Raw genomic sequence first — 21,156 nt, forward strand, 5'->3', positions numbered from 1 at the left:
CACATCCATGTTTCAAGAATATTATGAAAGCGTATCGTACATACACGATGCATTTCAGTTGATGCGCGACCAGCGCGACGCAGGTGCTACAGACTCCGGTGACAGACAAAGACGCAGATAATAAGGAGCATCCCATTGGTGCATCCGTAGTCCGGACACGCCCTCCGACGCGCTCGTCCAATCACCAACCGCTACATATCTCGAATATTATCTAGTTGTCTGCCGTCTCGCTTGCCAGTACACATTTTCAGCCTGAAAACCTCCATTTCATACTCTACGTTCGTAACACACTCTATGACAATCATAAACATTTTTTATAGTTATTTAATTACTAATCTTTGTTCTACATTTAAATTTCAATAGAACTGCTTACATATTTACAATTACTGTTTATGTTTTAATGACTACTGTTCAATGAACTGATTCTACTTGAATAAATTAACACGATACGGCTCAAATATCCAATTAATAATCAGCTCTCTGTTTAATTCGTTACCTCAAAAAAATGAATTTTCTTTGTTCTATTCGTTCCTAGAAATGATATAATGGCTTTTATCGAGTTGAAAGTCGAATAGCTGAAATAGACAAGTATATCAATGTATCGGAAAGTTGTATGAAAGAGAGGGGTGCGGTATAAAGACATCGGAGGGGGGCGAGGGGAGGGGCCGGGCCCGGGCGAGGGTATGATTCGGGATTCTAGGGATGAGCTTTCGCCTCCTCTCGTTACTCTGGGAGCGTTCGGCGTCGCTGTCGGCTGTCGCACATATCAGTCCGCATCGCGTCATCGATACCGCATCAATTGCGGACATCACTATATTCCATTTTTGAATTATTTCTTTTTTTTGCGTCGGTTTAATTTAGATTATAGAACTGTTAACGGGTCTTCATATAAACTGTATTATGTTATTATCTAAGTGTTCTTGTGCGTTATGAGAAATATCTGCGGAGTTATTTGAGTGATTGTGTGAAAATGAAGATATCTGGTAAGTTTGCGTTATATTCTCCATTTTTTTGAAGACAAAAATTTGAGAATTATAAAATAGTTTCACCCCTACCTAAGAAGTCTGAATTATATCCCGTTTTTTTAGTACGGTACAGATACTATGGATTTCAAATTGAAAAAAAATTTCAAAAACAGAAGGAGTTTCTCAGTACGACTGTTTTTGTGACAAAATTTTATGGACGACCCAATTTATTTTTTTCTTTGAAAGGGTATCTTCCGTGGGACCAAAACCCAATGTAAAAAAAATCTGATCTGATAATAGAGTCTAACTAATTGAGAAAACTCCTCAAAATTAACAGGCAATAATAATTAATTAATTAATTATAATTAAAATTAATTTATATTCTAGTGTTTTTGTTTTTCCATCTAGTACCTAACAAATATATTTGAATTGGTCCGAAATTCGTAAATATTTTATTGTTGAATTATAGAATTAAGTCGTGTAAGGTGCCTATAGAAAACCATTTAAAAAAAATGTAAGCGGATCGTGCCTACTTAAATTAAATAGTTATTGAAATACTTAAATTAAATTAGCTTTTGCAATAAAAAGCGTTACATAATAATAAATACTTTTATGCGTTTCATAATAAAAATAATGATTTTTACCTAAACAAAAGGAGAACCATTTTTTTTATAAGGGTTTTAATGAATAGTATATCTACTGTTACTCTTTGATAACGATTAACTAACACAGTAGTTAAGATTTTTCTTAACGATGCACAAATGCTAATAAGAATAATAAAAAGGCATAAAAGGCATTTATTTTCTCAAAATTGATTCCTTTAGAATTCTTTTTGATGTCATTTCTTATACTACTAGATACTACTACCGCTTCGGAAACAAATGACGCTCTGAGAGAGAAGAAGCGGCGCAAGAAACTCTCCCAGCATTCTTTTTTTTGCGCTCTTTTCAATAAAAATATACAATATTGTACAGTCGCTATAAAATAATCACAATCTAGTCCCAGGCTGTCCGATCATTTAGATATTCAGCAGTGGAGTAATAGGATTTACGACAGAGCCATTTTTTTATAAAACATTTAAATTTATTTATAGATAATGCCTGAACAGTGGCTGGGACTTTATTGTAGAAGTGTATACATTTACCCTTAAAGCTATTATGTATCTTAATAGGTAGGTACTCTAATAATAAGCAAACTGAAATCCTATGAAGGTAGATAGGTAAAGGTCCTAGAATATCTACACATTTAAATAAGTACGTATAACTTACGACTAATTCAGCTTCTTTGTGTGTAGGTATTTAATATTATTTTATTAGTGACTTTCCATATTTTAAAACAATAAAATAATCGCATTGGCTTATGTTAAAAATTGAAGTAGGCGTTACTTTGCGGAAATCCATAATTATACAAATGATTTATGCTTAAGAAGACTTTTAAATGATTTAAGTTTAAGAAAACTTAAATCATTTGTATAATTGGCTTATGTTGGTAAAAATCGCAAAAGCAATGCCATGGTGTAAGCGCATATAAATCAAATAGAATAGTTATAATAGTTATCACAAACCCCTTCTTAATTGCGCAGTACTGGTACATAACCATGGTACTCGTAACTAATTTGTAAAATGTTAAAGTAGTAAATCCATTGAATAATTAGGTAACGTATCAATATAAGTTTATTATTTTTTTAATACCTAAAATAAGTTACTCACTAATATACTCACAATTGTTTAAGCATGAAAATACTTCCGGGTAGAAATTATTTATTATGTAGATATAACACACATGATGCCGGATAGATTATGGGTACCACAACGGCGCCTATTTCTGCCGTGAAGCAGTAGTATATAAACATTATTATGTTTCGGTCTGAAGGGCGCCGTAGCTAGTGAAATGACTGGGCAAATGAGACTTACCATCTCATGTCTCAAGGTGACGAGCGCAATTGTAATTCCGCTCAGAATTTTTTGGGTTTTTCAAGAATCCTGAGCGGCACTGCATTGTAATGGGTGGGTAATTACCATCAGCTGAACGTCCTGCTCGTCTCGTCCCTTATTTTCATAAAAAAACAGTATAAGTAGGTATCTCCCCAAAAAAAAGTTTTTATATAAAGCTGTTTTTCAAATTTATTGAGTAAGTCAAGATGACGTGAAAAGTATTATAGCAATAAGGAGTTTTTGTCGTAGTGGCAAAGTGTTATCTGATTCTGTTATGAGTGTGCGAAACGACCCGTGTTCGAGCCATAATTTGCTTGTTTGTCTGTGGCAAGATGGCGGCTGTCATCTTTGAGCGGGCGCCGACAACTTGAACGATTTGTTTGCATTTCTTATTTGATAGAACTTATGCTAAGGGTTTTATTTACAAGATCAAGGTGCAAAACCGTTGGATAACTTTGAAGATTTTTATTAGGGATTATTTTTGTTCTTTTTTTATTATTTGAGATCAAATGTCAAAAAATTTTCAAAATTGTTATCATGAAAAAAATAGAAATAGGTAGATATCTGCCTACTAATTTCTGGCAAAGTTTTGGTAGATGTAAATATTGTATTGGGTGGGTAGTTAGAGATGTAGGTACTTTTTCTTGAGCGATATGAGTCGCTCGCTGTATTTTAACAGAGGCCTCATATTAAGAATAAGTATCTAGGTACTTATTATTTAGATTTATTACAGATATTTTACCAATGCGAGGCTCCTTTGTTCAGGATGCCGGCTAGATTATGGGTACCACAACGGCGCCTATTTCTGCCGTGAAGCAGTAATGTTTTAGCATTACTGTGTTTCGGTCTGAAGGGCGCCGTAGCTAGTGAAATTACTGAAATGAGACTTAACTTCTTATGTCTCAAGGTGACGACCGCAATTGTTGTGCCGCTCAGAATTTTTAGGTTTTTTCAAGAATCCTGAGCAGCATTGCATTGTTATGGGCAGGGCGTATCAATTGCCATCAGCTGAACTTCCTGCTCGTCTCGTCCCTTACGGTCATAAAAAACCATATACAGATACAATTCCTTACCTACACATTCATGCTTCAATGTTACACATAGTGATAGATAGCTTAGATAATTTATACGTCTAGATAGACTGTGACAGCTGTGAACACGTCGAAGAAAATAGCGGCAAACAGTTCACCACAATTTTCAGCAACGCACGCACACTAACACAAAGTGACATACATACCGTGAGTGTAAAACGTAGCTTGTCGCACACACTAAAGTGATAAATCTGGCCATTTGTCATAACATTGGCGTTAGGCGTTCCCTAACAGCAAGAGGCTTTATACATATAAATTATCTAAGATAGTAATTGAAAAAAAAAAAGTTGGCAATCTGAGATAATTGCCGTTAGAAGTGAAAAAATAAAACTTTTAACAAGTAGGGGGTTTAGGGATTTTCAAATTAGAGTAGGTACTTTATTACTTAGTATCAGGAAATAATATTTCATTATCTCATTTATTTTCTAAGTTAAAGCCGTTTTTGCATTCATTTAATATAGATGTTTGTTTCCGAGTCATGGATGTTTCAATGTATTTATGTATGTTTATATGAATATATGTATGTTTAAGCAAGTATATTGTATTAAATATATCATTGTCTTGTAACCCATAACACAGGCTATATATGCTTAACTTGGGGCAAGATAATTTGTGTAAAAAGTGTGTCAATATTATTTAAGCTGAACATTGCTGTGTGACTATTCTTTTTGAAGACACATATTGATTTTGTCACAAGTCCGTGATGATGTCTCCTGTTTCTACAATAAAGTTCTTAAACCAGCCCAGGTCATTCCAGAAGTTTGGAACCCTACTGAGATGTACACAGACTTACATTTTCCAAGATTTTTTCCCGTTGGTCGGCCACATCTATAACTTCCAGAATTATATGTTTCTTTTGCATTTTCAACCAGACAGACCCTTCACTTGGGGCTGTCCGTTACGTTACGTTGATCGTTCCCATCGTAATTGTGGGTCATGTTTTATAGTGATGAGTCGATGGTTTAGTCTGTGTGCGATAGTGCAGGCATCGCTTCTATCGACTGTCTGCAGCTGCTTTAGAGATATTTATATTTTTTCACAGAAATAAACGTCAAACACTATTCTAGTTGTATTTAAATATGGAAATGATTTTTTATTATTGAACTCTATAAGCTGTATACTTTAATGTGTGACAAATGGGAATGAAAATCCGCCGTCTATTCTCTATGGCAAATAAATGCAAGCCAATACTCTTTCTTCAAACACCGACAACGCATCTTTTCATGATAATCAATAACAATACTTTGTTATAAATATGTATTTGGTAAATTTTGATCCGATTGATCGCGTTCCGTTTCCGACTCGAGTTTTCCTAAATTACCATAACATAGTCCAGCGTGACAGTTCATTCAATACAAACCCGTGGGAGGCTCCCTTGGACAGGATGCCGGCTAGATTATGGGTACCACAACGGCGAATATATCTGCCGTGAAGCAATAATGTGTAAACATTATTGTGTTTCGGTCTAGGGCGCCGTAGCTAGTGAAATTACTGGGCAAATGAGACTTAACATCTTATGTCTCAAGGTGACGAGCGCAATTTTAGTGCCACTCAGATTTTTTGGGGTTTCTCAAGAATCCTGAGCGGCACTGCATTGTGATGGGCAGGGCGTATCAATTACCATCAGCTGAACGTCCTGCTCGTCCCTTATTTTCATTTAAAAAAAACAATTCAACGAAAGTAGGATGTGTATGTTAGAATGTTCCTAATTTAAATGGTATGTGAATAGTGGGGCCAAACGGTACATTTATATTAGTACTAGCTACCAGGCAAACGTTGTTTTGCCATATAAAGTATAATTCACGCGATAGTTTTATAAGTAATAAAATATTGCCTGTATTATAGCCTGTACATCATTTTGTTCTATTGTCAATAGTTTTTGCAGCGCACGCAAAAATAGGTTTTCGATTTTACACCTTGTGTTACAAAATAGCAATTTTATTACGGATCCCTAATTTTGAAAAAAAAACATAGCCTATAGCCTTCCTCGATAAATGGACTACCCAACACTGAAAGAATCATTCAAATCGGACCAGTAGTACCAGAGATTAGCGCGTTCAAACTAACAAACAAACAAACAAACACTGCAGCTTTATAATATTAGTATAGATTACGGTTGTATCTAGAAATATACATCAATTAATCTTGATCATAGACACCTACAATACGAAAATATTCATATATTATTCATACCGTAGAAAATTAGAAAGTCTAAGTTTCCGCGAACAGAACGCAATGAATACTTAGCGCGTCGTATGTCCGATGAGGCAAACGCAATACCACCGCACTGCGAGGCAATTTTGAATCTTATTGCATAGACATGCGAATGTATTATTTGGTTCGTGTTAAGAGTATTTTATGATGGAACAAGTCGGGCCATGAACTCGTGGTTAACGCGGACGTAAAATGCGCATATTGTCAGTGCCGTAGCTAACACGTGAAATCGGCGTACGCTAGGGTTGCCGAACAGAGACATCTGTGGGGTATACCCGTGAAATTGTGCTTATTTATTTGGAATTTATATTTAAATTGGATCTCATTCAAAACAATTTAGTTGTATTCTCTTAGATAATCTTATTTTAATGTTAAAGATTTAATATTTTTTTTAACAGAAACTAGTAATATATATGACAATACGATGCGGTTCTCCCAACTTGTTAGTTTAAATATTATTTTTTTATGAAAATAAGGGACGAGACGAGCAGGACGTACAGCTGATGGTAGTGGATACGCCATGCCCATTACAATGCAGTGCTGCTCAGGATTCTTGAAAAACCCTAAAAATTCTGAGTGGCACTTCAACTGCGCTCGTCACCTTGAGACATAAAATGTTAGGTCTCATTTGCCCAGTAATTTCACTAGCTACGGCGCCCTCTGACCGAAACACAGTAATGCTAACACATTACTGCTTCACGGCAGAAATAGGCGCCGTTGTGGTACCCATAACCTAGCCGGCATCCTGTGCAAAGGAGCCTCCCACTGGTATTATATTCAAGAGATCATAAGAAACAACCAAACGAAGTCCACACTAAATATTAGTAATGTCACTCTTAATTTACTGCTTGCCACATATTAATGTTGACCATTTTTAAGACACCCATTAATTTTAAATATTTTCTTAAGTTTTTACAATACAATAATGATTAAAATTCTTTGTCTATTATAAGAATTTGATGAAGTCGGAAAAAATAACAACAATAATAGAAACATAACACTGAATAGACTTATTAATGAACATGTTATCATCATCTTTTTAAAATATTAAAATCTACTCCATAGCTTGCATTAGTCTGAAGATACGTATGTTCTTATTAAGGATCTGTCACAAATTTCACCAGAGAGCAGAGAAGTATAGATTTAACGACGATTCCACGGCATTGTCCGTGCACGAAGCAAACGTTCAAACACATCAATACTCTGTGGCTTATTTGAATTTAAAATTCGAATTTTACGATGTCACTGTCCTTATTTGACGTTTTATTTTTCATAGCTTGGATACAATGTTTTACAATCAATTTTAATTTAGGCCTTCGATGGATATGTGATACTGTTAGGAAATCTATATCTCGTAAGGATTTATAGAAGTGCTGTTTAATTAATTAAGATTCAACAATCGATGTCAAAACGCACAAACCACATTTTTTATGGAAGGATGGACAAAGGAGCATATGAGTTCTGCCAACTTCATTAGTCGAATATAAATGAATTCCAAAACTGAAGACATATTGAATCTAACTGGGTGTACTGAGCAGAAAGTAACGGCTCTCTCTACCTATTGCACCAGACAAAGTTATTCAGTACATTTATTTAAAAAAAAACAGTGGTACCTACATCGTGTCGATAAAAAAAAAATTATCTACCAAAAGTATCTAAGCTCGTCACCAATATCGATCGCTCTTTTATTGTCTATGGACAAAATGGACTCTAGATTGATTATTAACGCGAGTGTTACACATTTAAATAAAACATTTTTTGGTAAACGCAACGTTTCGTGACCTTTTCAGAGCACGTCTTCAGGGGGACTGCGGTTGACAGGAGTCGAGATAGTATTTGTAGTATTAGCGCCATTTGTTGCCTAGAGGACCACCTCTAGCAAGTAAATACCAAATTGTTGGAGACATATATTTTTTTGCAACATTTACTTACAGTGTCCTCTTCTTACGCAAAATCTAATGTAAAAACACAGTTACAACTACACGCATTTTAATCCTTTAAAAGTGTTTTATTAAAATGAACTGTAGGTTAATAAAAATTAGTCGCGACAGGTGAAGTGGCATAGCAACCGAGTTGAAATAAACTTCTTTCCGAAACGGAATCAAAGGGATTCCTTAGACATTCACACACATCCTGTACATTGTAGAACGGAACTGCACTTTATAATGCTAAGCAGTTATCATTCCTCTTTCGACCCTTTACAACGCGTTTATCATCTAATTTTAATAGATTTTTTTTTTCATAGCCACGTGCTAAAGAAACTTATGGACAAGATAGGGGTTGTTTTAACATCTATATTATTAGTAATGGGGCGGTTATGATTTATTGAGTGTCTCTTTCAGCTGTATTTGCTTGGGGGATATAGTTTATGGATGACACGCGTACATTGTCGTTTGCAATGAATTTCCTCCGCTAAACACCATGTAGGCTATTTATCTTTCATATTTTTTTGTTACTTAATGACCGTTTTACACAGCTATTACAATGGTAGATACATGTGTCATTATTATTTGTAATGGCTATTGTACCCTTTTTGTTGTATTATAGGCTCAGATACTTTATTACGATCATTAGTAATTATTATTATAGTACTATCTAATAATTATTATTCAAACGAGAAGTATTTTCCTTTAAAATGCACAAATAATAGTCAAATAGGTTTAAGTTCTTATGAATGGCAAAAACATATCTGTATAGAAACACTGAAACAGAGAAAACACAATGAAATGGTTAATAATACGGAATACAGTTAAGTTCACCGAATGAGTCTCCTTTATTCGACTGTATCCGCCAGCGTTAGATAGCCGATCATGATAGCTCACTCTCATTCAATATCCACAAAATAAAGTGCTCAGCGTACCTAAAGATGATTCCTGTTCTAAAAACATCTTTTAGCTAAAGTGTACCAAGTAGGATAGACATTTGGAATAATTGCAATAAAAAACTTGACTCGAATAAACACTTGCTACTTTACTACCATACTTCTACTACTTTACTTCTATACAACAAAAATCTCCTATTTCGTATAATAAATGATGAGATAACTATGAATACAAAAACTAAATAAATAATGCATTCGCTATCATAGATAAGTGTCATCTATAAATATTCATTTAATTTTAATTAACATATTTATAAATCAATGCCTAACATTGTATCGTATAAATACATTTCTACAGATAAATTTATGTGACATAAAAATTTAATTGACCATTCAACATTAATATTCATAATGTTTTTATAATCGACACAAAGACATATCTTCGCTGTTGATTTGCATTCGGAGGGATGCTTCCAGACATAAGAGACATGCGGAAACGCTTTGTTAGCAGCGGAAATCAGACAATGCCAGCATCTTGCATTCCTATATTTTTTTTCTGGCTGAAATAAAAGGAGATCCGTCGTAGGATGTGTGCCGATTAAGTTCTTTAATTAAACTGTATTGCAAATTATATTCATCGTCGAAAGTTGATATAATACTTACCCATCCAACTATTAATATAAATATATTTTTTTTAAATTATTTTGGATTTTTATCTGACATAACAACAGAGGTTTGAAACTCTTTGGTATAGTTTTATAAAGTTTTAGGTTGATTAAAAGAGTATTCTTTGCTATATACTACCTGACTGATATGTTCAGTTAATTTTTCCACTAAATTTTTAACATTTTGCCTGTGTTAGTAGACCCTAATTTCTTACATAAATTGTAAGCGTCAATTTTTTTTACCTGCTTTTTATTTTATGTTAAAAAGACGAAATAACGATCACCATTATACCACATCCATCTAAAACATCAAATAAGGGTAAAATAATTTCATACATTTATTATAAAAAAAGGACTGTAAAAAAAACTTGCAATATGCAAAATAAACCGAGGGTCATCTCTGTTTCAGCAAATCTTCCGGTGGCAAATACTGACTCAGTCAAATTAAAATAGAAATTTCTTTTTCAGCAGTTGACAGCCAGGAATCTGGCAGCTCTCCGCCAAGTCCCACCGACTCTGCAGCATCAGAATCAGCGCCCACCTTAGTTCACATCAAGCAGGAGACGATGGTACCTGGCTTAGACAGTAAAGATTATTTGGGAACAGCTGACTTCGGTATTCCTGAAACCTACATCCCCCAGAATGTTAATTATGGGCGCAACTATTTATCAAGAACTCTACCGAATCACGGGTTTCTTGATCCCATTATGAAGATTCCAAATGAGAAAGACGACGATTCTAAAGATGGTATACAATCTGAATGTAGTGACTTCAATTTGCCAGCTGAGTTGGTCTTTCAGTCCGGGGGAATTTTCGCACGCACGAATATCTGCAGTGGGGTGAAATATGGACCTTTCAATGGGAAATGGGAAACGCAGCCGTTAGACAGAAGATTTGCCTGGGAGGTAAGTGTGCATTTATTATTAATGCATTAGATTTTTTATTGGCAAACGAACATATATTTTTTTACGGAAACGAGCGTAAGGGTCAGCTGATGTTAAGTGGTGACCGCCGGACACATTCTCTTGCAACGCCAGAGGTATTACTACAGGAGCATTGCCGGCCTTTTAGAAAGGAATACGCCCCCTTTTTTAATGGCACCTAAAGCCTATCATCCTGGAAATACCGCACGGAAGCTCATTCCTCAGCTTGTAATACATATGAGTTATTTGATGGAATATGATCACATCATCATACTCTCTTATATCACTAGAGGAACCATAAAAGCGTTGCCTACCTTAAAAAGCGTCGGTTTTTTTTTAATGAAAATAAGGGACGAGACGAGCAGGATGTTTAGCTGATGGTAATTGATACGACCTACCCATTACAATGCAGTGCCGCTCAGGATTCTTGGAAAACCCAAAAAATTCTGAGCGGCGAAGATGTTAAGGCTCATTTGCCCAGTAATTTCACTAGCTACGGCGCCCTTCAGACCGAAACACAATAATGTTTCCACATTATTGCTTCATGGCAGAAATTGGAGCCGTTGTGGTACCCATAATCTAGCCGGCTTCCTATGCAAAGGAGCCTACCACTCATAGAAATCTTAACTGAAACACGTTGGTACTTCGATTGAACCGGGGTCTCCGTGGTGAGAGTACAGTGTAGAGTCAACGGTTTAACATATTGCGCCGCCAACTCGAGAAATTCGAAAGTTTCTAGGTATTTGATTTTACGGTTTAGTTACCCAGCCGATATTGATAAAATTTTATGTGGCGATAGGCAAGATGAATTATTGTATGACCGACAGTTCCATGCGCTCGTAACTCTGTAGTAGAATTGATCCGTGTGATTTATTCTATTTTAATTATGATTTGGTATTAACAATTACCTTTTCAACTACAGACATTTTTTTTAATACTTGTTACATATTTTTATAATTATGATTATTTGTGAGACATCCCACGACAGCAAAATTTTTTTTGTTTTGTTTTGATGTAAAATATCTTGATTAAACAAAGCCTCTGGCCTCAGCGTTACCCAGATACAGTTCGTCGTTAGGGATAATATACTGTTCTTTAGATATGAAAGGAGCACTCTTATATTGAGTGTGAGAATTAGGTGTCAAAAGCCAATAAGTGGGCATTACTAATAAATTACGTTGAAACGCCGAGGTTGAGCTAGATGCGGTGGTAGACATGTCACTCGTGAGCAGTAAAATGTGATTTTTATTGATGTTTTCAAGTAGCTGTTCACTTGACTTGACGCTTTGACGTTTTTGTCGCGTCACAGTTAATTACGTTCTAATTGGATTTTGTAATGTATCTGTCGTAAGAATTTTTTGTTGTGTATTGTTTTTGTTTGTTTGAGGTCACTTACTTATTTGAAAATATTGATCTAGTGATAAAAAACCAAACTAAAACAGTTCAGAATGATTATATAAAAAATAGCTGCTATTGTTTCCTGTTAAAAATTAGGCCTTGCAAGATGTCTGCATAAACCACAGGTTTACCTATATTTACAACTAATTATCAATTTTTTTTTTAATACTTTGTTTTTTATTCAGCCTTCCGGATATGTTGTTCAGTTATATACACAGATAAAAATTCGGATGGATGGACAAGCCATTATCTAATGAAAAATACATTTTTTTGTTCGATTTAAAAATAAAGAATAATTATTAACTCAATATTAATATTGATTATTAACGTTTTACTGCCTGCTTGCTTTAACATGCTGGCTCGCAAGTTTGCACGACGTAAGAAGTCAGTAAGATTACTCTTTTTAAATCATACTGCCAATCTTTCTACATCTGTAGTCAGTGGGTTGGTTACACGCAGATGTCATAATATAGTTATCTCTACGTCCTAATATAATATCGCACTGGGGCTGCCGTGATATTGCAGTGCATCAGGAATGTTCGCGGAGGCATGCATTAAGTGTTTCATTGCATCGTTTCAACAAATTAGTTACATAAATTTAAATGTTTTATAAAAAAATTGCTCTTTCGTAAATCCTATTACTCCACTGCTGAATATCTAAATGATCGGACAGCCTTGGAATGTGATTATTTTATAGCGATAGAAATGACTGTACAATATTGTATATTTTTTATTGAAAAGAGCGCAAAAAAAATGCTGAGAGAGTTTCTTGCGGCGCTTCTTCTCTGTCAGAGCGCCATTTGTTTCCGAAGCCGTAGTAGTATCTAGTAGATATCAGAAATGACATCAAAAAGAATTCTAAAGGAATCAATTTTGAGAAAATAAATGCCTTTTATGCCTTTTTTCAAGTAAACTATCAACTAAATAAAAGATAGACTGCAACTCCATGAGGGTGCGTGCATAGCATGTTTGGCAGAAATAGATAAATATTAAGATACAATAACTATAATAGCGATCTTAAAACTAGCTTTAGGTTATGTAATATTATAAAAGAAAAAAGAGAGAGAAAATATATATTTGGACAAATAGTCGTTAAAAATTACGGTAAGGTCATATTAAGATTTTAATTAATTATTAAGATCTTAATAGTTTAAACTTATTAAGGAATTTATATAAACTAGATTTCCACTACGATTTTCGAGTTGTATTGACGATAAATACTATAGTTAGGGTATATAAGAAAAAGATCGCATCCTTGCTCACTCAAGTTTTAATTATTGTTATAAATATTAATATCAGTAGTTCCACTTTGCAAATTATCATCGGTATGATATATTTCTCAGAAATCCAGTTGCATTGATAGATAGAATGATAGTCAATGAATAATGTCTGAAAGCTCCTGTGAATCGCGGGAAGGGCGTGGTACATGTTATCTGTGCATAGGAAGCGGATATCAATTGTGTGTGCGGATTCCTGGATTATGCCAATATTATTTGGCAAAAATATCGAGTTTCGACCTTTTTGTATCTGAATTATGTTTTCTCTTTTAGAATAAACTTATAGTATACCTAATGTTTATATCTACATGTGTTTTAATAAAACATAACAATAATTTGTATAATAAATACGCCCTGCCCACTACAATGTAGTGCCGCTCAGGATTCTTGAAAAACCCAAAAAGGCTTAGCTAGTCCACCTATACTTATAAATTAAATTAAAGCATGTTTGTAATTAAAAGCATTTTTTTTTAAATTTGATTTAGAACGAAATGGTTCTATATTGATATAATTTTCACTGGCAGATATCCTTTCCTCCTTTGCTTAAGATGAAGATGTCAAAACCTTATCACAGCGAGGTTACGAACGAATACGAACAAATATGCTCACCCAGCTAATCTTCCTTAATTGAATCGAGCTGACTGTATCCGAACAATCAGTAGCGTGACGGGTAATTCTCATTGAATACCCAGAAAATGAGTGCTCAGCCTAAAGATGTGTTCACTTCAATAAAGTATTAAAACTGAGCGATCTATCTGTCTTTGTTGCTTACATTGAATGATGATATTTGATACATTAAGTACGATATTGAGTGTCACATTGCAGTCAAACCTCAGACATTGTGACGCGGCGATGCGCGAATCTGCTTCCGGTCCTTATCGGATAATATGCTTCAATGTGCTGAGAATCCGTTCTATTATTTATTTCGCTGAACCCATATCAGCACAATCAGAGATCACAACATTAAATCTGATATTATTGTTCTAAATTTGAATTTTTGACATGTCATGAATATCTATGGAACTCACTAGAAAGAAGTTTCCATTTTTAAAAGTTAAGACGTTCGTCAAATATACCAGTGGGTGGATCCTTTGCACAGGAAGCCGGCTAGATTATGGGTGGCGCCTATTTCTACCATGAAACAGTAATGTGTAAACATTACTGTATTTCGGTCTGAAGGACGCCGTAGCTAGTGAAATTACTGGGCAAATGAGACTAAACATCTTATGTCTCAAGGTGAAGAGCGCAAGTGTAGTGCTGCTCAGAATTTTTGGGCTTTTAAAGAATCCTGAGCGGCACTGCATTGTAATGGGTAGGGCGTATCAATTACCATCAGCTGAATGTCCTGCTCGTCTAGTCCCTTATTTTCATAAAAAAAAATCGCACAGCAACTAATTCTAGTTATATGTTACTTGTATTTGAAATAACAAGTCTAACTTAGGTTTTTACTAATTCTAGTATTAGTTTCTATTAAACATATACTTAATGTTCATAAAGACAGTTACAATTTAATGTGAATTTAGTGTGTAATTCAATGTGTTCTTTTAACTGGGACGGTATGGCGAATGTCTAATCCAGAAGACATACAGAAAAACAGTCTGAGAAACTATTTGCCTTTTTTTTGTGAAAACAATATGTTATGTTTTTTTTAAAGTGATAACCCTCACTTCTTGGATTACCTAATACAAAGACAATACAATACAATACATACATACAATAATACAAACACATAAAAAAAATAAAAAAAACATATTTGTGAATTTAGGCATAGTTATTTTATGAGTCATTTTGGTGATTTTTTTAGTGCGCATTGATTTAATTTAATGTCAGAATTATTTCATAAAATATGAAAAAAAAGCAAATTTAATAAAATATTTTCTCATCACTACTTAAATACCAGTTCTTCTATTATACTTCTCAGTAACTTCAATTAGAGTAAGTTTTTGTGTGTCTCAATCTCAATCAAGTTTCAACTTTAACTTTAAAAACTTGATCGATAGAATGTTGTTACTGATGTTTTTTAATAAGCGGCGTTGTCCACTATCAAGTGAGCCCAATTCTCGTCTGTTGATAACAAACATGAATTGAATACAATTATGTAATTGTGGTGGTTACAGCAATTACAGCGACCCATTCGTGTGATTGTGTCAAAGCTTTGTAGGGTGAGGCATCAAAGACTCGTAGTCCACTGAGTGGAAACAATGCGGTCAGCGAAACTGACGCCAACTCCACGTAATGACATTGCAATTGGCACATTTACTCGACAAACACGTCTCGGATCATTCAGCATTCTAATACAACTATATTGATTTGGTACTTACTCTAGGGTAACGAGTACATTCCAGCGTCGCTTTATCCTATCTTTTTCTTCACGCTTTATTCTTCAGTGGGGTCCACATATTACCCATCTAGCAGATAAACTCAGCTGTGCGGCAAATGCAGTTAGAAAGATAAGAGAGTACACGAATGTTGCGACCGCTAGATTAGTGTACTTTAGTTATTTTCACAGCATCATGACGTACGGTATATTACTATAGGGTCATGCTGCTGACATTGATATAGTGTTTGCACTGCAAAAGAGAGCTGTTCGTGCTATATATCAGCTTGGTTATAGACAGTCTCTCAAAGAAAAATTTAAAGAAATAAATATTATGACTGTTCATTGTCAGTACATTAATGAAAATTTAATGTTTACAAAAATCGTCACCTTTTTGCTCTTAATAGTGATTTTCATTCTTATAACTCTAGAAATAAGGGATTGCTTGTAACTTATTCTAGTAGGCTTCATAAGGTTTTATATTTTATAGCAATAGAAATGACTGTACAATATTGGATATTTTTATTGAAAAGAGCGCAAAAAAAAATGCTGGGAGAGTTTCTTGCGCCGCTTCTTCTCTCTCAGAGCGCCATTTGTTTCCGAAGCGGTAGTAGTATCTAGTAGTATAAGAAATGACATCAAAAAGAATTCTAAAGGAATCAATTTTGAGAAAATAAATGCCTTTATGCCTTAGTATACAAATGATTTGAGTTTTATTAGGCACGAGACTGACTCAGTCTCCTGCCAGATTTTGGCGAGACAACACGTTCTGAGGATGCCTCGTGTAGAGGCGAGACACGTGTCGAATTGCTTAAAGACAAATATTGGCGGAATTAACACTAAAGAAAACTCAAATCATTTGTATAATTATGGATTTCCGCAAAGTAACGCCTACTTCAATTAATTTTCCTATCTTAGTATCTAAAACGGCATAAAAGGCGTTTATTTTCTCAAAATTGATTCCTTTTGAATTTTTTTTTATGTAATTTCTAATATACTAGATACTACTTGCGCTTCGGAAACAAATGACGCTCTGAGAGTGAAGAAGCGGCGCAAGAAACTCTCCCAGCATTCTTTGGGCGTTTATTTAAATAAAAATATACAATATTGTACAGTCATTTCTATCGCTATAAAATAATCACAATCTAGTCCCAGGCTGTCCAATCATTTAGATATTCAGCAGTGGAGTAATAGGATTTACAACAGAGCCATTTTTTTATAAAACATTTAAATTTATTTATAGATAGTGCCTGAACAGTGGCTGGGACTTTATTATAGAAGTATATACATTTACCCTTAAAGCTATTATGTATCTTATGAAGCCTACTAGAATTAGTTACAAGCAATCCCTTATTTCTAGTGTAATACTAATGAAAATCACTATTGAGCAAAAAGGTGACGATTCTTAGATTGATACATGAATCTTATATATATATTATATATATAAGAATATCTTTTAATTACTAACGGTGGTATTTTGGAATTCACTATCTTGGTCCTTATTGTTGTTAGAGAAGCAGTTAAAATATATAATAATAATAAATATATTTTTTATTTGACACACACATAAAACAACGCATGGTTACAAAAATAAAACAGAACGTTTATTACCAAAACTATTTTTTTTTGTTTTTATTTATCATATTACGTATACCGATATAAAACTAGGTCAACTTAGCATCTAAAAAAACCACAAAGGTTAACAACTAATGCTAATAACACTTAATAATACGTCACAACTCACAACTTATGCTATAAATTAAATGAACAACAGTGAAAATATATTAAAAGACAGAAAAACGAATAAATATTTAAACTTATAAATATGACTTAGTAGGTTCAAATTCTCTTAGCTGCTATAATTTTTGTAATAGATAATCTTTTAGTCTGTAATTAATGTTTTTAGTATTTAATAAATATGCATTCCAAAATATATTTTAATTCATACTCTATCACCTTTTCAGCTGTCTTAGGAAGTAGAGTCTTACTAATAAGGGTTCCCGTTAGTTATTCGGGTACGGAATCGATATTTTAAAATGGAAACATGAACAATTCAATAAGTTATTCGACAAGGATTGAAATAAATTCAAAAGTTCACATGTCTGGGTAAACGAAGGGGTTATGCTTTTGTTTGATGTGTAGACAAGCACCCATCTAACCACCATTTCACAGATTACGATATCTCAATAAAATGTCACACAAAAAACATATCCGGGTAATCAAAGAAATCTTTTACGAAGATCCCGTGTCAAAGTGCAATAAAAGGTTGACTGCGAATAAACTTTAATTTTGGTTTGGCGTGACCCCCGTCAACAGTTTTTTCAACATTTTACACATTTTAAAGCAAAAAATTGCAAAGTAACGGTAAATTGAACAATGACGGATGCTACCGCACCTTAAAAAATAAAAACTTGATTGGCAAGTTTTTATACTTCGTTAAAATTGTCACGAAATCTCTCAAAACTCATCTCTGCCTATTGAAGCTATTAGAGGCGTTTGTTGAAATGTTTTTTTGCTTGCAATTTGTATAAAATTCCCACAACTCTTAAAAGTTGAGGGCAAACTTGAAATTAGATGGATTTTAGTAGAATTTGTAGAGTTTATAAACATATTAATTATTAAGATTAACGTACATTTATTAATATTCCATAGAGTATCATTGACTATTCCCTGTTATATCTTTTCTTCTTCTTCAATTTTCTAATTCTTAAAAAATTCATAGTAAGGGACAAACTAAAAAGATAAAATGATATAAGTAATTGCGATATATTAAAACAGTCCTGAGACCTTATAGTTAATTTTTTACAGCAATAGATACATAATAACGGTAGTAAATGTATTTATTTACGTTAAACCCGTTAAACGTTAGATTTTAAAACAGCTATATTTCAATTAACATAAAATCCAAGTGATACCCATGGTATTGCCAGATTATCTCACCGAGACTCACAGACGTACAAATTGATATTGAAATATAGATAGTCCATGAGAATCAATTCGTCCCTCGCACAATTATGAATATGAATTTACGAAACCTGTTTAATACAATGCGATTTTGATCGGCAAATGTCAATCAAAAATTATAATTTTTACACTTAAGGGATATTATTTTTAGGGGTGTACAAGAAATTGAAATGAGATTGGCAAGTAATGTGTTTCGTTAATTATTATTGGAGTTTGTGTCAAAGTTGTACTTTACCACTGCCATTTTCTGTGGATGTGACAAAGGGAATTGGTTATGAATGTTTTATGGATTTCCGTTCGTATTTTGTTTCCGAACGACTGCGTTGGCGTATAAATTATTTTATATCGATCATATGCTTTTAGCTTCAGTAAATATTTGATCATTTATTTTGAATTTTTAGGTAAGGAACATCGGTTTTTTACTGTTACAGTTTCGTAAAAATATTTCTATTACTTATTATGTAATGAAAATTAATTACTGAATTTTACAGTTAATATAACACATTCTACCAACAAACTAAAATTACTAATAGGTACTAACATAATATTACAAATACAGTTAAATTAAGTGATGATTAAATAATAGGTTAATATAACATGCTAGATAATGAGCAAGCCAGAAAAGACTTAAAAAAACGGTAAAAATTAATAAAAAAAAAACACGTCCAAGGTATTTGAAAGAATTATTCCGAGTGTGTTCAAATATTTTATATGAATAAGCAATCAGGTCATGAGATCTGATAAATTCTGTTTATTCAAGCTGTGATTAGTTTAAAATCGTTTTTTTTCACAGAGTTAATTTTCGCCCTAACAAATCATTTTATATAAAATTGTGTATTAATAATAAAAAGAAATCCCTACTTTATAGAATAGTTTTTCTTATTATTTATTTTAGTTGGCACCTATTGTTATATTTCAAGATGGAACATCACGATAATTCACAGAAGCCATTTTGATTTGTAAAACTGTGATACTCTATATGACCAATTAAATATATTAATTTAAAGCATTTACCTTACTTTGTACAACGTAGGTATCCCCGCTATTTTATTGAACTTTGCAATTCAAAATAGACGAAGCATTAACTTTTAAATTACTCACACCAACTGCAAATCAATCAAGTTTTTATTAAAATTCATAAGCGTTAATTGTAAAGAGTAAATATAAATCCGCGCTTCGAATCCGTTGCATTACTGTCAAAATATCTGTCATATTTGACATTCAGTGACATCTTTTGACGCAGCCACCCCCTTCGGTGAAGGATTAGCGTCCCTATTACATCTTCATTATGGTAGGCGGCTGACAACTCATTGTATAGTTCGAATGTTATAATATTTCTGTTATTGTATTTGTTGCGAGCATTGACAATATTTTAGCGATCCCGGTGATATCTGCTTTCAGACGCAGATGGCATTTTGTTGTGATCTGCGTTCAGTTGAGACTAATATTGAGTTTTTTTTTTCTTTATACGCCGTGATATGGCTTTACGGCTGTATATACCGACTAATTAAATTTAAATATTTTTATTCAAAACAGGATTTAAAATCACTCCATTGGAAATAGTATGTCTCAGGTTTGAGAAACTGCTTCTGTACTGGTAGATCATGAAGGCAAATATTTACAGGTAACAGCCTCGGGGTGAAGTTAAACCTTGGCCCAGCTTTGTTAGGTTAAAGAAAAGAAGTTTATCTAAAATGCGGGATTTTTTGGTAGCAGGCTACATGTTTTTTATCATAATCCGTTAATATATGAAAATTTTGTTTTTGAAATATTAAAAACCTGTTAATTAAGATGTTAATTAGTTAAAACTAATAATAAGTTTAAATTCTATAAAATATAAATCTATTTATTCATCACATTAATTGTCCAAGGCAATATATAATAAAAAATAATGAATGATCATTAATAATATAAAATTATTTGTTACATTCCCTACTTAATATAGAAATAGTAAAAAAAACTGAAATTTTTAAGTAGGAATGTTGTATTTCTTTGATTAACGCAAGTTATTTATTATTTAAATAAATTATTTTTTAAAGAATTAAATTAGAGAATTATTAATTAAAGAGTTAAATTGTAACTATCTTTCTACAGTTTTTGCGAAACATAACATTTTTATTATTATCACAGTCACCATGAAAACATCATCCAGCAACGTCGGTATACATAAATGATAATAAAATCCTAATGTAAAAATTCAGTAACATGCGTTTTAATCCTTTAAAAAGTATTTTATTTAAATAAGAACTATGTTGCCAGTTTTATTTTAATAACATCTCGGTGAAAATTCAGTACTCAACTTTGAGAATATTGAAATTTGACTATCATTGTCTAAATCAGAATTCAATTGTTGCTAAGTGTCACGGTATTTGAATTGTTAATAAGGTTGACTTTATTCATTGAATGTATTTTAATTCATAGCAATTAAAGGTGTTAATACCCTAAGCCACGTGATAAATAAAATCGCTAGATTATGTTTGTATTTTCAAAATATTTTCGCTTACGTTGAAAACAACTTTCTAACACAATTCGAATTATATCAGCCTATAAAATTTTAAATTAAAAAAAAACTTTCAGCATCAGTACC

At 33.2% G+C, this 21,156-nt stretch overlaps 1 protein-coding gene across 3 annotated transcripts in view; it reads left to right on the forward strand.

Moving 5' to 3' along the window:
* LOC126977450 (MDS1 and EVI1 complex locus protein EVI1-A-like) overlaps positions 1 to 21,156 on the forward strand; it is a 197,658-nt gene that overhangs the window by 127,668 nt on the left and 48,834 nt on the right. For all 3 annotated transcript variants that reach the window (XM_050826246.1, XM_050826247.1, XM_050826248.1), the window contains one exon: positions 10,159 to 10,595. In XM_050826246.1, coding sequence (XP_050682203.1) covers positions 10,159 to 10,595 — 437 coding nt within the window. The remainder of the gene's footprint in view (positions 1 to 10,158; positions 10,596 to 21,156) is intronic.

This window comes from Leptidea sinapis, chromosome 45 (genome assembly GCF_905404315.1).
Source record: "Leptidea sinapis chromosome 45, ilLepSina1.1, whole genome shotgun sequence".
Lineage (NCBI taxonomy): Eukaryota > Metazoa > Arthropoda > Insecta > Lepidoptera > Pieridae > Leptidea > Leptidea sinapis.